This window comes from Cyrtonyx montezumae, unplaced genomic scaffold, assembly GCF_038088225.1.
Source record: "Cyrtonyx montezumae isolate F1298 unplaced genomic scaffold, pur_monq_1.0 scaffold_39, whole genome shotgun sequence".
Lineage (NCBI taxonomy): Eukaryota > Metazoa > Chordata > Aves > Galliformes > Odontophoridae > Cyrtonyx > Cyrtonyx montezumae.
Genome location: NW_027072044.1, coordinates 1,303,207 through 1,316,376, shown reverse-complemented (window position 1 = coordinate 1,316,376; position 13,170 = coordinate 1,303,207). Strand labels below are relative to the sequence as shown.

Below are 13,170 nucleotides of genomic sequence, written 5' to 3'. Positions count from 1 at the left end.
CCCCCGCCCCGCACCCCCCCAGAGAGTGATGCCCCGGGATATTTGCCCCCATTGTCAGCTCCTCCATTTCCCGACGACGGTTGCATTGGGTAAACTCAGGCAAACTGACACAGGAAGCCCAGGACGAGTCGCAAACCACGGTGGCATTAAGAAATCTGCCCACTGTTGGCATGAGAGCTCCTTGAGCCCCCGAAGCAGACTGCAGCAGGGGCACCCCGATTCTCAGACCCCTAACCCTTCAAGCCCGTAGCCGTGGGGATGCAGAGCAGGGGCAGCTGCTGGCAGTGATGAAAGGCAGCACAGCAAGCAGTGCCAGGCCTCCATCGGCCCTGGGGACACCCTGGGAGGTGTCCCTGTGCCGTGGAAGGGGATTTCATCCCATTTAACGTGAGAGCAGCCAGGCACGGGCTGGGAAGCTGCTCTGCTTTCTCCTTCTCTTATCCATTCTTCTTCCCAGTGAGCATCCGCTCCTCCACTCCAGCTGCCAGGCAGTGCCACAGGCCAGGCTGTCCCCACGGCTCTGTGACAGCAAAACCGAACCCCCCATCACCCCTCAGACTTGCACATCTCCATCCAAAACGATTGCACAAGGCAGCAATACCAAGAGGAGGAAGCGGGGGAGGGGGATACCCACCAGCACCCGCGCAGTGCTTGCACCCACAGCCCTCCCCTGCAGGGTTATTTAACCCCCCCAGCCTCAGGTGGCCCCACAGGAGGTGGAGGTGGCCCACGCTGCACCAGCATGCTCACTGCTCTGCTCATCCTCAGCCTGGGGGGCACCGCGTTGGGTCCAGCAGGTGATGGGATAACTGGGAGGGCTGGGAGCAGGGCTGGGGGACCTTGTACCCATGTGCTGGGTGCCCGAACCCCCCTCTCCCAACCCCCCCTCCCTCCCCCGGGTGGTTGACCACCTGCAACCGGTAGGTGTCCGCAGCAGTTGGGTCATCGGGGGAAAGGCAGTGGTGCCGCACTCGCGACCCTTCATCGCCTCCATCCAGGTGAACGGGCTGCACTTCTGCGGGGGCTTCTTGGTGTGGCCCAGGTGGGTGATGACGGCCGCCCACTGCCCCGTCCCCAGGTGAGCGGTTACCCCCGGGTCCCATTCACGTGGTTAACCCCACCCTGGAGCAAACCCCCATCCCCTCTCCCCCTCCCGGGGCACCCATCCTTCCTCACAGTTCCCCCGTAGGCACAACCCGTCCTTCCGCGTGGTGCTGGGAGCCCACAGCCTGGAGCAGCCCGAGGAGTCCCAGCAGGTATTCGGTGTGGAGGAGTCCATCGCCCACCCCCTCTACGACCCCCGGACGGTGGACAACGATATCCGCCTGCTCAGGGTGAGGCTCGGAGCCACGGGCAGGGCTGGGGACCGACACTAGGTGTCAGTGTTCTCCGGAGAAGCGCTGCCCCAGGGATGAGCGATGCCCGCACTCCGGGCACCTCCAGTCTCCGGAGAGCACTGGTTCCAGTTTGCAAGGGGCGGGACACGGGAGCGCGCTGGGGGCTGAGCGGGGCAATGGGAACCGGGTTTGGGTGGGGGTCCAGGAGCAGCGGGAGGGCTCTGCTGTGGGGTCAGGGTGGATGAGGAAAGGATCCGTGCCCCCGCTCCGTGTCCAGCTGAACCACTCGGCCACGCTGAACGCGTTTGTGAAGCGCATCCGCCTGCCCCGGCCGCGCGTCGATCTGAAGCCCGGCACCCTCTGCTCCGTGGTGGGTTGGGGGGACATCTCCAACTACGGCGAGCGACCCACGCAGCTGATGGAGGCCAACACCACCATCGTCAAGAGGAGCCTGTGTCGAACCCTATGGAAAGGCCGTGTCTCAGGGAACATGCTGTGCGGGGCCAGCCGCAACACCACGCTGCAGGGCGTCTGTGCAGTGAGTGCCACGCACCCCCCCCTCCCATTCCCCCCCCCTCCCCCAGACCATAGGGCTGCTGCTAACCTCCCCCCCTCCCCCCACAACCCATCACAGGGTGACTCTGGGGGACCCCTGGTCTTCAAGGGAAAGGTTTACGGTGTTGTCTCGTTCTCCGGAGAGAGATGTGGGGATCGCCGGTACCCCGACATTTACACCAAGATCTCCAACTACATCGACTGGGTGCACCACACCGTGCTCAGGCACCGCCAGCCCCATGAGCAGCACAAGCACAAACCAGACCCAGGGCACCAGGGAGCAGCGGGGCGGCTGGCAGCTCCTGGGAGGGGTAGGGAGGGCCAGACCTCCCACGTCCCCCTCCAGCTCCAAAGGGTTTGATGTTCAATGGGAACTGACACCAGGGCTCGTCGCTCCTGCCTCAGTTTCTCCACGTGCTGCAAGGCAGTGCAGGAGACTGATGGTAGTGAGGAGACCAACTTCCCCCCTTGCTGCATCACCACTTTCCTCCCTCAATAAAAACTTCATTCCCAGACCTCTGCCTGTTTGCCCTCTCTCTATCTGTCTCATTTTCTCCTCCTGCAGTGCCCCAGCGCAGCTCTAGGTAGGAGAAAGCCCCACTGATGCTGTCTCCCTCTCCACCCAAGCACAAGCCTACCCTGATCCTGCCACAGTCTGCAGGAACCCTGCAGGGAGGGACAGAGAAAGGGACAGACTGAGGGACAGTCTCACCTGCTCACAGTCCACAGAACCCATCTCCAGCTGCTGGCCACCTTTAATCCCATCTTGGGCAGCTGATCCCAGGAGGACTGTTTGGGGCCACCCTTGATCCTGCCCTGCTCGAGGCAGCTGCTGCCCACATCCTGCTTTTCCCAGCTGTCCCTTCTCCTGTCCCGCTGCATGCTGCTGGCACTGGGAGGATGGACAGTGCCCTCTTAGGGTCGTGGGCTTGGTGTCACCCCACAGACCTCCTCTCTGAGTGTCCTGCGTGCAGCTCTTCTGATTCAGTCCCCACCCAGAGCCCCCAGGGCTGGGGTTTCATGAACAGGAATGCAGAGAGAGGAGGGCAGGAGCAGACCCTGCTCAGGACCAGGCACTACTGTGAGCCAGGATCTGAACCCACGCTCTGCCACCCATGGAGCATCCCAGCAGCCCTCCCACTGGGGAAAGCTCCTTATCCTGCCATACCATGGGAGTTATGGGAACAACCACGTCCCAAAATTGTCAGCTCCTGGTGTGCCTGTTCCCACCCATGCAGGCAGATGGGATAGGGATGCTGCCGTGGAGCTCTGACTTTGCACACCTCCCCAGGGATGGGGCCAAGCAATGACCCCAGGGACCCAGGAACGCGTGTGAGCAGCAGTGGGACCTCTGCCAGTACACACACACAGCACACAGCTCTCACTCGGCCCTGCAGCCACCCCTGGGGACAGCTCAGCCGTTCCCTGCTCCCAGTTGTTTGTTTTATCCACAAATTGCTGGCACTCTGCAACGTGTGGCATGGCACAGGACATCCCTCAGGCAGGGACAGCATGCTGAGCTGATCCCAGAGAGCATCCTGCAGCCCTCACGGTCCCTGCAGCAGGGAACCCAGAGTTCTGCTTGCTGCAGGCACTGGTGGCCTTGGGGACACATAGGATGCCCAGTAGAGGATGGACCCAGCCAGGCTGCCTCACCCAGGGGAACCTCAGATCCCTGTGGGTGCCCAGGAAGGACACAGCCTGAGGATCCCAGATCAGGGCTGCCAGCCCAGGGTGTGCACGCTGCTGGTGTGCTTGTCCCAGCTCACCCCAGACCACCCAAACACCGAGAGAAGGAGATGCCTGACTCACGGATCCGTTCTGGAAGCTGAAATCACTTGCTCACCGACATTGCTGATGTCATGGCTGCAGCCCATGCCTGCTTCCTTGCGTGGGTCAGCAGCAGAGCCACGAGGTCGGTACCCTGGAGCTGTGAGATGCAGGCATTGGGGCGGCTGCCTGCAGAGCCCCGTGGAGCACCAGGGCTGCTCCCCAGCACCCATCCCATGGGCAGGGGCACACTGCAGCCGTGCTGTCCCCAATCCCCTTAGGCAAAGACACAGCTGGGAGCACAGCAGCACTGCCCTGGGAGCCACCGAAGCCACGCTGCATGCTGCAGCCTCCGCCTGCCGGGAGAGCTCCGCACATGAGGACTCAATTAATGGCAGGAATTGTTTTGTGAAATACCAAACCCTTACGGCACACACTGATATTAGGAACACATTTGATTCGCATTGCTCTTCGGTTGCTCTTTTTCTTTTTTTTTTCCCTCTCCCCTTTTCTTTCTTGCTGCTGCTCACAGACTTGGCCGGGGTGGAAAAATCGTGACACAAAGCTGAAACAGATGTGGTGGTGGCCCGGGCGGGTGCAGCCACGGAGCAGGGGCTGAGCTGAGGCTTCACCTGCTACCCCTGCACCCCCACCTGGCTGAGGCTGCCCCAAAGCACTGAGGTTATAAACCCAATTTATTGCAGATCTGTCCAGCCAGTTTCCATTCCAGGTAACGGAGGGGAAAGGAGCTCCTCCAGGGCCATGGGAGCAGAGCAACAAAAGCAGAACCGCAGCACCTTTTATTCTTTTTTAATCGTAATCCGATTTGTAACACAGTCATAAAATGCTCCTAAATGATACGGAATAGGAAATGTATACGTTCCTATAACGTCTGCCTCAGCAATCAGAACTCAACCATACAAAAATAGAAAATAGGGTATTTATATATATTATATATACGGTATTTATATAAAGGCAACAGCTTCTTGGTGTCAAGAGATGAGATGGTATGTACACGGGTCACAACACACACAAAAAATAAAGAGAGAGGAAGTTAAAATAAATACAGAGGGTGTTGAGAGAGAGGGGACACGAGGCTGGGGGTCCCCAGGAGCCCTGCAGCCCTCTGCCTTCCACGGGTGGGTACAGGAGGACAAACAGCAGCGGTGTTGGGAGTGGGGGACTGGAGCAGCTCGGGGCAGCTCCAGCATTGCCTCCAGAAGAGCTGGAAGCCGGGTCTTGGTGGGCCCAGGAGAACCTAAATGAAATCAGTTTTAACACCCGCGTGCTAAAACCGCGGGAGGAAATGACATAGAAAAATAGAGATCTATCCACCCCAAATCTGGTGCAGCTCCGTGCTCCGTTCCCCGCTGCTGGCAGCTGGGGCCGAGCCCCTCCGGGGAAAGATAAAGCACAGATTCCCACTCGACCCCGAGGTCCTGGCCAGAAACGTCAGCAGAGTACCAAGAATTCAATCCAAAAATAAATAGGCCCGGGGCGGCCGTCCAAGGACACGTTGTTGGGGGGGGGTTGGGGTGGGGGGGTTGTTCCCGACGCCGTGGGCACGGAGCAGCGCAGGGGCTGTGAGCAGGCACGACCAGGAGCCGTCCCTCTGCGGCTGCGTAGCATACAGATATAAATAAGGACCCTTTTTTTTTTAATCTCAATAAATATCAGGTATATGGTTTGTACAGTATACACATAATGCCCCTGTCTGCCGGCCGCGGCCTCGCGGCGGAGGAGGAAGGATTCACACGTAGTTCTCCTCCGCGTTGTCCGTCTCCAGGGAGAACCTGGCTGAGGCTGGAGGAGGGAGGAAAGGGGGGGGAAAAAAAGCGATGAGTGGGTGCAAGGAGGGCACGGCCCCACACAGCCCCACTGCTGTGCTCCTGGCCCCGCTCACCCGAGCAGCTCCCGTAGTGCCGCACGCCGATGGAGCGGCCCAGGTGGCACGTGGCCCTCCGCAGGTGGCACGCTGAGGGGTAGGTGACGTTGTTGTTGCCACACAGAGCGTGGTCCAGGCTCGTGGGTTCGGGGCAGGGTGCTGTCCGGCACATCACGCAGTGGGCGCTGCCCGTCTGGTCCACCACGCAGGTGTGGGTGCCGGGGCACACCACGCTGGAGCAGGACTCTGAGGGGAAGCACAGGCGTCTGCAGCTCAGCATCCCGGGAAGAGAGAGAGCTGGGAGGTTCAGCATCCCAATCCCAGAGCCCCTGCACCCAGGCAGCAGTGAGGAAGTGGGAATCCTCACTCAGGGATTGGAGCGTGGCTCAGCCACAAGCGGGATGCCACTAAGCCCTGTGCCTTAGTGATGGAGCAGGGCAGATGAGGAGTTGGGGAGCCCCCCAGGAGAGCAGGGAGCTCATGCACCCCCATCCTGAGGGCTCTGCACTGGCAGCCCCGGGACACAGCAGACCCACCGTACTCCCTGGGTGCTGTAAACACTGCTCAAAGTTTTCCCTCCTCCTCCCTCTATTTTCCTGCTGGATTGGAAGGAGTCTTGGCATCTGCAACTCCCAGCTTGCAACTCACATTTCTTGCCCCAAATTTTACTGTGCAGTCCAGAGCTTGACAGGCAAAGCATTTCAGAGAGGAGGGCTGGCGAAAATAATCATAATAATTCTGACAGTTCTTGGCAGGGCAGGGAGGATTACTGCTCTCTTTAACAAAACAACAAAAAAGGGGCTCGATGTTTGGAAGTGACATTTTATGGACTGCTATTCCCCAGCCGTGGTGAAGCTGAATCCCCCATCGTACTGATGAGCTGCTCCAGCATCCCAGGCAGTTCCTTGGTCGCCCAGCTCGAGCTGCCACAGTGCCAGCTCCACCACTCCACCCTGAAGCAAGGGCAATGCGGGGCCAGAGAGCTCAGCCACGAGTTAACTCCAGGTGGGGCGGTGCAGGTGGGGGCTGGGGACTGCGCCTGTCCCCCCACGCAGAGCAAAGCCTTGTGGATCTGCTCCTATGAGAGAGGAGCAAACTGCAAAGGGAACGCTGCATTCAGGGCAGGACCAGTTGTCCAGTGGCCAGGCTAAATGAGAGACCTGTGCAGGGCAGGAGAGGTGGGGATAGTGGCCCAACGTGCAGGCACAACACGACAGAGCATCTCAGCTTCTTATCATCGCTGCCAAGCTGTGTGATTTGGGGAGCACGCTGCCGTTCATCCCTTTTTCCCTCCTAAAAGCAGCGAGAGCCACGGTGGGGGCGGGGGGGAGGGGGAACGGGAGCAGGGCAGGGGGATGGGAGAACTTACTTTTGCATTTGCCCTGGTACATCACTTCCAGGTCGGGGTGGTCTCTGCACTTGGCTGTCAGCAGGTCGCACTCGTCGCGGTACGTGTAGCCGTCGGAGCCGCAGACCTGCAGCTTGCGGGGCAGACTGGAGCAGTCAGGAGCACAGGCACACTGGGGCCGCCCGTGCTTCATCTTGCACACCTTGTCGGGGCCACACACCACCCCCTCGCAGCTCTCTGGGGACACAGGGGAGCAGAGTGTCACCAGCCACAGCAGCACCCACGTTACCTGGGGGCCGCCCCAGGGCCCCCGTGGGGGCTGTGCAGCACGGAGTGCTGCTTGCAGCAGCATCTGGATCTGCTCAGTGCTGCGGAGGAGCAGGTCGTTGGCTGCAGCACAGAGCCATCATCCAACACTTAACCCAGCCAGAGAGCTGGCCCTCAGATCAGCACCAGCTAATTCATTTCTACGGATTTATTTTTTTGGAAGGAAACATTTCTTTTTCTTATGCAATGGAAAAAATCTATCTCTGTAAGGCCCCAGATCCTCCAGAAGGAACTGGGCTTTGCAAGTTGTCTGGGCAATCGAGAGCTCTGCTTTAATCAGACAATACCCAGCCCTGTTTTGCTCCAGGCCTCCGTGACTTGAACACAAGAGCAGGTCACAGCAGTGAGTGGCAGATCCCCCGTCCCGTCCGCTCCCCGGCGAGACAGATGGACGCATTGTCCCGTGGGTGCCTCCCTGCAGGGACAGCACTGGGCTCAAAAGGGACCCCGTGGCCATCGTGACCCCGGGGGCAGGGGATAGGGAGGAGACAGTCTGCAGGGATTGGGGGACTAGGGCTGGGAACCCCTCACCTCTGTCTCCAGACGCCCACAGATGCAGCCCTGGGGATGAGGGAACCACCAGGACCCAGCTCCATCACACCCAGCGGGAGGGAAGAGAGCCCTCCCCAGCCCGGGCTTCACCCCAAAGCAGGAGGGATTCCTGCAGACAGGGTGTGTGCTGGGAAGATGTCAGCAGGGAGATAAAGAAGGGGGATTTCCCTGCAGTAACCGGGTCACTTCGGGAGACAGCAAGAGGAGGAGGGGGAAGGGGAAATCCCCTGTCTGCTTGGCCCAGGTTCCCAGGAGAAATTCCCCGGTGGGAGACGGGCAGTTTCCTGCTTTGCTCCCTGATTTCCATAGCTGGGGCCTGCCCTGAACAGCTTTGAGGGGAGCACAGCACAGCTGGAGCCCCGTGCACCACAGCAGGATCCATCCATCCCATTGCAGCCAGACACTCAGGCCCCAGGAGCATCTGTCCCTAACCAGCTCCAGACCTGGCACCTGGGGAGGGACACTGTGTCCCAGCAGCTGCCACCAGGAATTTCACCTCCCAGCAGAGCCACAGAGCCCAGATGCAGTTCTCCTGGAGCAACCCCACAGCACCCAGCCCTCAGCTTGGGGAGCTCACCCAGCTCCATCCAGACCAACCAACACAGCTTTCCCATTTTCCTCGTGGTCGCTTTGTGCTGAGGTCCCACTCCCAGAGCTTGGGCAGCCACAAACCCCTGCTACAGCCCGTCCTGCACATCCCCATCCCTGCTGAGCACCTGCCAAGCATCTCACAGGGCACAGGATCCAACCTCGAGCACTGGGGGCTGCACTGGGACCACGGAGGCACTGGAAGGAGTTGTTTTCTTAAGTTTCTCCCCACCCTGTGTTAAGCAAGTAACGCAGTGACCTTCCAAAGACCTGCTCCTGATTCCTGTGGTCAGCAGGTCCTCAGTGGGTTCTCACACGACCACGCAAGTGCGGCGAGGGGATCCGTGCCTGTGGCATGTGCCAAAACATCTGGAGGACCTGGAACTCACAGCTGGAGGGTTTCCATTTTTGGAACTGTCTGTTATGTAAAGCCGTCTCACACATAACGCGTTTGGGATTCGCTGGGAGGAGGAAGGGGGAGCAGAAGGGAAGAAATGCTGGAGAGGGCAGTGGGGTCGGGCAGCCCCAGCCCCAGCTGATCGGTCAGCTGAGCTCAGCCCCACACCTTCAATGGTCACAAGCATGGCACACAACCCCACTCTGTTACAGTGGAGTTACTGGGGGGCAGGGGCTGCCCCACAAGCCATGCCCCACCGGTATCCATTCAGGGATGCAGAGAGGCACTGGGAACTGCTGCATCACTGTGGGTTCAGTGCCATCCTCAGCCCCACTGCTGTCCCCGTCCCCCAGCCCCACACTCACCTTTGCAGGGATGGCAGGTCACCAGCCCCAGGAAGCCCAGCAGGCTGATCTTGTTGCCTGGATAGGTGTAATTAGACCAGGCCACGTCCACGTTGCCGTTGGCGCAGCACTCTTCCCACGTCACGCCTGTCTTCAGGATCATGGTGCACTTGGCCTCCTTCCCCTGCTGCAGCCAGCAGATCCCACCTGCAGGAAGGGCAGAGGATGGGCTGGGTAGCACGGTGTGACGCCTGCCAGCAGGTGACCAGCATCTCCACTCAGCCCCCACTCCCTGCCACCCTGCCCAGTGCCTGCCAGGACCCCCTGCCCAGCACACAGAGCACTGTGAGCCCCACGGAGGGACCAGCCCTGCAGCACGCAGCCCCACACACACTGCCTTTGTGAGGAGCCGGCCGGCAAGCAGGGCACTTGACACAGCCCTTGGGACACGGCCAGCCCCAGCGGCATCTGATCCCACTCAGTCAAAAGCCTGTTTGTTCCTTAACCTCATGAGCAAATCATTTATACTATTTTTTTTTCCTTTTTGTGAGTGATTCCTTTGCAATTTCCGCCTCTGCAAAGCGGCCTCTTCTGACGCTTATTTGGGTTTATGTTCTCATTAGCTGTGTTTGAGGTTTGTTAAACGCCTAAAGATGTGCGTGGGGCTGGGGGAAGGGCTGGATCCCACTGCCAGATGCCAGCACTGGGCTGCTCTCCTCCATAGCAAGGGCTCATCCCACTCCACGGGGTGTCAGCACCCCCCACCCCAGCTCCTCCAGCCCCATTTGGCTTTGGGGAAAGCACAAGGGAATGCTGGCGAGGTGATGGCAGCTCCCTGCAAGGACCTGAGCCCATCAGGGTAGGCATGGATGGAGCAAATCCCACCGACCCTGAGCTGTGGGCATCTCACACCTGGGCACCCTGGAGCTCAGCACGGTGCCAGCGTGGCCCTGAATCCTCTGAATTTGTCCAGCAGTTCTTAGAAGCCCATTTCTCCTCGATGATATCCCGCTGTCCTGACTTCCCCCACATTACCCAGCTCTCCAGAAGCAGCCACATGTCTGCAGCAGCCGGGGCTGCAGTGATGCCAGCACTGCTGGGTGCAGGGTGCTGGCACACAGAGCTGTGTCCGCTGCTACGGGCATCCGTACCGACATCCTTTGCACGAGTTAGTGCAACTCAGCACCAGCCTGGGGACCCTGCACCAAGTTTGCTGTATTCTCACACCTCTGGACTGCGAGAGAAGCTCTGTTAGCAGACTGAGCACTGCAAATAGTGATGCTGCAGGGGAAGCCAGAGGCCAGGCACGGCCTGAGCAGGAGGCAGAGCAGAATGCAGCCCCGGGATGGGCTTACTCTACTACTGGGTCTGCTCTCACTGCCAGCAGCACCTGTCCATGTACACGTGGCAAGCCTAAAGCTCCCCAGTCCCAAAGCTCCCCAGTCCCAAAGCTCCCCATGGCTCTTCCATGGCCCATGGGTGTCTGACGCCCATGGGGAGAGGCCTCCAGGGAAGGGCCAGCAGGGAGCCAGGAGCTGCACTGGAATGGCCCAGGAAATTCCCATCACGCGATGCGTGCTGGGCCAGGAAAGTGGGAGCACAGTGGCAGAGTTGGAGCCCGCCTGGTGCTGTGCTCTCACCCAGGAACCTGGATCCTGGTGCCCCCAGAGCCCAGGAGATGGTCTGTGAGTCCAACAGCATCCCAGCAGGGGTCTTTGGCTACTCCAGAGTAGCTTCATTTGCAGAATCATTGCCAACAGAAAGTAAGCCAACTGCACATACGTTTTCAAGATAAAAAACAGCACAATATCAAAAATGTGAAGTCTCCCTTTGATGCCATGCACAGGAACCTGCTGCCTCCAACCCAGGGCTGTGGTTCCAGCACTCCCTCATTGCATGGCAGCTGCAGGGTGCCCCAGCAGCAACGGGCAGGAGGGCTCCAGATTGTGCTGTGAACACATCTGGCAGCACCCAGCTATGCAGCAGGGGGTGGCACAGGTCCTGGCACTGAAGGGAGGCTGAGCAAGAGGACAGATGTGACACACGAGCAAGCGGGAGCCACTTTCACACCTCCACAGGGCTGAGTCCCACTGACACAGGAGTGCCTTCCCCAAACCCTGGGGCTCCCAACTTCAGCTCCATCCCTGCGCACGTACCCACACGCTCAAACCAGCAGACCCCAGGCAGGGAAGGGGGACATGCCCCAGGCCATGTGGGGGCTCTCCAGGTACCCCATCCTCTTTGTTTCCCTGGCACCTTGGCTTTATCCTTTGCAACGCTGTTGCCTGCAGCAGTCTGCAGGACACGGGCTCAAGCCAGAGGTAGCACACAGTGCTCACACCTGGGGCTTCTCACTGTTTGAATGGGACCTTGCGGAGCAGGGAGAGGAAATCTCGTGGTCAGGGGCGATGCTGTGATTCTGAAGGCTGCAGCACCCCCGGGCATCTCACAAGAGCCCCTCTGTCTGCTGGGGGACCTCAGTGCAGAGCTGTCTGGGGAGTGCTGCTCACTGCCCATGCTGGCAGTGTGTGATGGAGACAAACGTGACTGTGCAGAGGGGAAGATGGAAACTCCAGCACTGCTGCAGAAGCGGTGCTGGCAGGCAGCAGCCTCGGCTGAGCACGGCGGGGCTGGGAAAGGTGATTGGAGCCCAGGGGTCCCAGCCAACCCGGGCACTCGGCTGCTTCCCCACGTGGCTATGGCCACCAACCTGCCTGGATGCCAGCAAGTGCCCTTCTAAGCTGCCAGCACAGTCATCTGAACAGGGAGGGGTTGGAGCTGGAAACTCCACACCCAACCCATGAACTGGCCGTGGCTCCCAGTCCTTCCCAACCTAGCGGAGCGGATCGCAAAGCACCGGAGCTCGATGCACCACGAGCAGTGAGACCCTCTGCAGGACCCAGCACGGGACGGGCAGCTGCAGCGGCTCCACGCACCTCCAGCCCCACGCTGGAGCCAGGACAGCGGGATGATGCAGCGGCACTGCCCCAGTCCAGGCTGCGTCAGCGGGGTCACACTGCCCAGCCGGGCACCCCCTGCCCACTGCCGATGCGATGGGAGAGGAACCAGGAGCCCCCGCGAGCCGGCAGCAGAGCCCAAGTTCAGCACCAGCCCTCAGCCAGCAACCGACGGGCTCGGGAAGGATGGGACCAAAGCGGAGGACATCCCGGTAACGGCGCCGGGACTCGGGGCTGCCCCCGCCCCAGGCACCTGCCGGCACGACGGGACGGGACGGGACGGGGCGCGGCGCGTCAGCTCCCGTCGGGTGCGGCTGTCCCGTTCCTCCCCCCCCTCGCCCCCCCCGCCCCGAGAGCTCTTACCGTGCGCGGCGTCGCCGCCGGCGAGGCCGCAGAGGACGAGCAGGCACAGAGCCAGCCGGAGCGGCATGGCCGGGCCGGGCCGGGCCGGGCGGTGGTGGGACGGGACGCGACCGGGACGCTCCGGGACCTGTTGCCTGTGAGGCGGCGGCGGGGGCCGGCGGCGTTATAAAGCGGCGGGGCGGTGTGAATCACCGGGCGGGGCGGCGGGCGGGACGGGGGGGCCGGGGCGGCGGGGAGGGAACGGAGAAAGGGGGGGGGGGGGGTGAGAAAGGACGGGGGGGTGGTGAGAGGGGAGCACGGGGTGAGGGGTGATGGCGTGTGGGGTATGGGTCCGTGTGTCCCTGCGTGTGTGTGTCTCTGTGTATGTGTGTCCGCAGATGGGGATGAAGGGGGGGCAGTGGCACAGACAGGTTTTGGGGTACCCGCGGGAACGGGAGGATGAGGAGCGTACGAAGGATTGCGGCAGAAGGAGCGAGGTTTGCATGGGGAGACCCCGAAGATTTGGTTGGTGCTGGGGTAGGTGCTATGCAGGGCGCCCACCTGCCTGACCCTGTATCTCTGCAGCCAGAGTGAGTCCTCCCCCCCCGACCCCATCTGGGCCCTCCAAACCCTGCTGGGTCTGTGCCACGTGGCTTCTTTCGGCTTTGCTTTCCAAGCAGCTGTGCAGCTCCGCAGCCCAGCATCACCCGTGCTGTGCCATTAGGAAAACCGAGGCATTGTCAGGTCCCACTTCCTCTGGCAGCACCA

General features: G+C 60.8%; 2 protein-coding genes across 2 annotated transcripts; one reads left to right on the top strand and one right to left on the bottom strand.

Annotated features, from left to right (window-relative positions):
* Positions 1-712: 712 nt before the first annotated feature.
* Positions 713-2,390, top strand: PRSS57 (serine protease 57). Its single transcript, XM_065745964.1, has 5 exons — positions 713-797; positions 925-1,078; positions 1,190-1,334; positions 1,615-1,875; positions 1,972-2,390. The coding sequence occupies exons 1-5, from the start codon at positions 743-745 to the stop codon at positions 2,251-2,253; spliced, it is 897 nt and encodes a 298-aa protein (XP_065602036.1). The 5' UTR covers positions 713-742; the 3' UTR covers positions 2,254-2,390.
* Positions 2,391-5,217: 2,827 nt separating this feature from the next.
* FSTL3 (follistatin like 3) lies at positions 5,218-12,595 on the bottom strand. The gene is made up of 5 exons (XM_065745950.1): positions 12,424-12,595; positions 9,125-9,310; positions 6,917-7,132; positions 5,566-5,793; positions 5,218-5,465 (listed from the first exon to the last, which is right to left on the bottom strand). Exons 1-5 carry the CDS (start codon positions 12,488-12,490, stop codon positions 5,413-5,415), a joined length of 750 nt encoding a protein of 249 aa, XP_065602022.1. The 5' UTR covers positions 12,491-12,595; the 3' UTR covers positions 5,218-5,412.
* Positions 12,596-13,170: the final 575 nt, after the last annotated feature.

Excerpts from the sequence above, each read along its gene's own strand:
- PRSS57 (XM_065745964.1), top strand. The coding sequence starts at position 743 with ATGCTCACTGCTCTGCTCATCCTCAGCCTGGGGGGCACCGCGTTGGGT. Across the intron at positions 798-924 it reads CACCGCGTTGGGTCCAGCAG|GTGTCCGCAGCAGTTGGGTC; the intron begins GTGATGGGATAA and ends TGCAACCGGTAG. Across the intron at positions 1,876-1,971 it reads CGCTGCAGGGCGTCTGTGCA|GGTGACTCTGGGGGACCCCT; the intron begins GTGAGTGCCACG and ends AACCCATCACAG.
- FSTL3 (XM_065745950.1), bottom strand. The coding sequence starts at position 12,490 with ATGCCGCTCCGGCTGGCTCTGTGCCTGCTCGTCCTCTGCGGCCTCGCC. Across the intron at positions 9,311-12,423 it reads CGGCGGCGACGCCGCGCACG|GTGGGATCTGCTGGCTGCAG; the intron begins GTAAGAGCTCTC and ends CCCTTCCTGCAG. Across the intron at positions 5,794-6,916 it reads GTACCAGGGCAAATGCAAAA|AGTCCTGCTCCAGCGTGGTG; the intron begins GTAAGTTCTCCC and ends GCTTCCCCTCAG.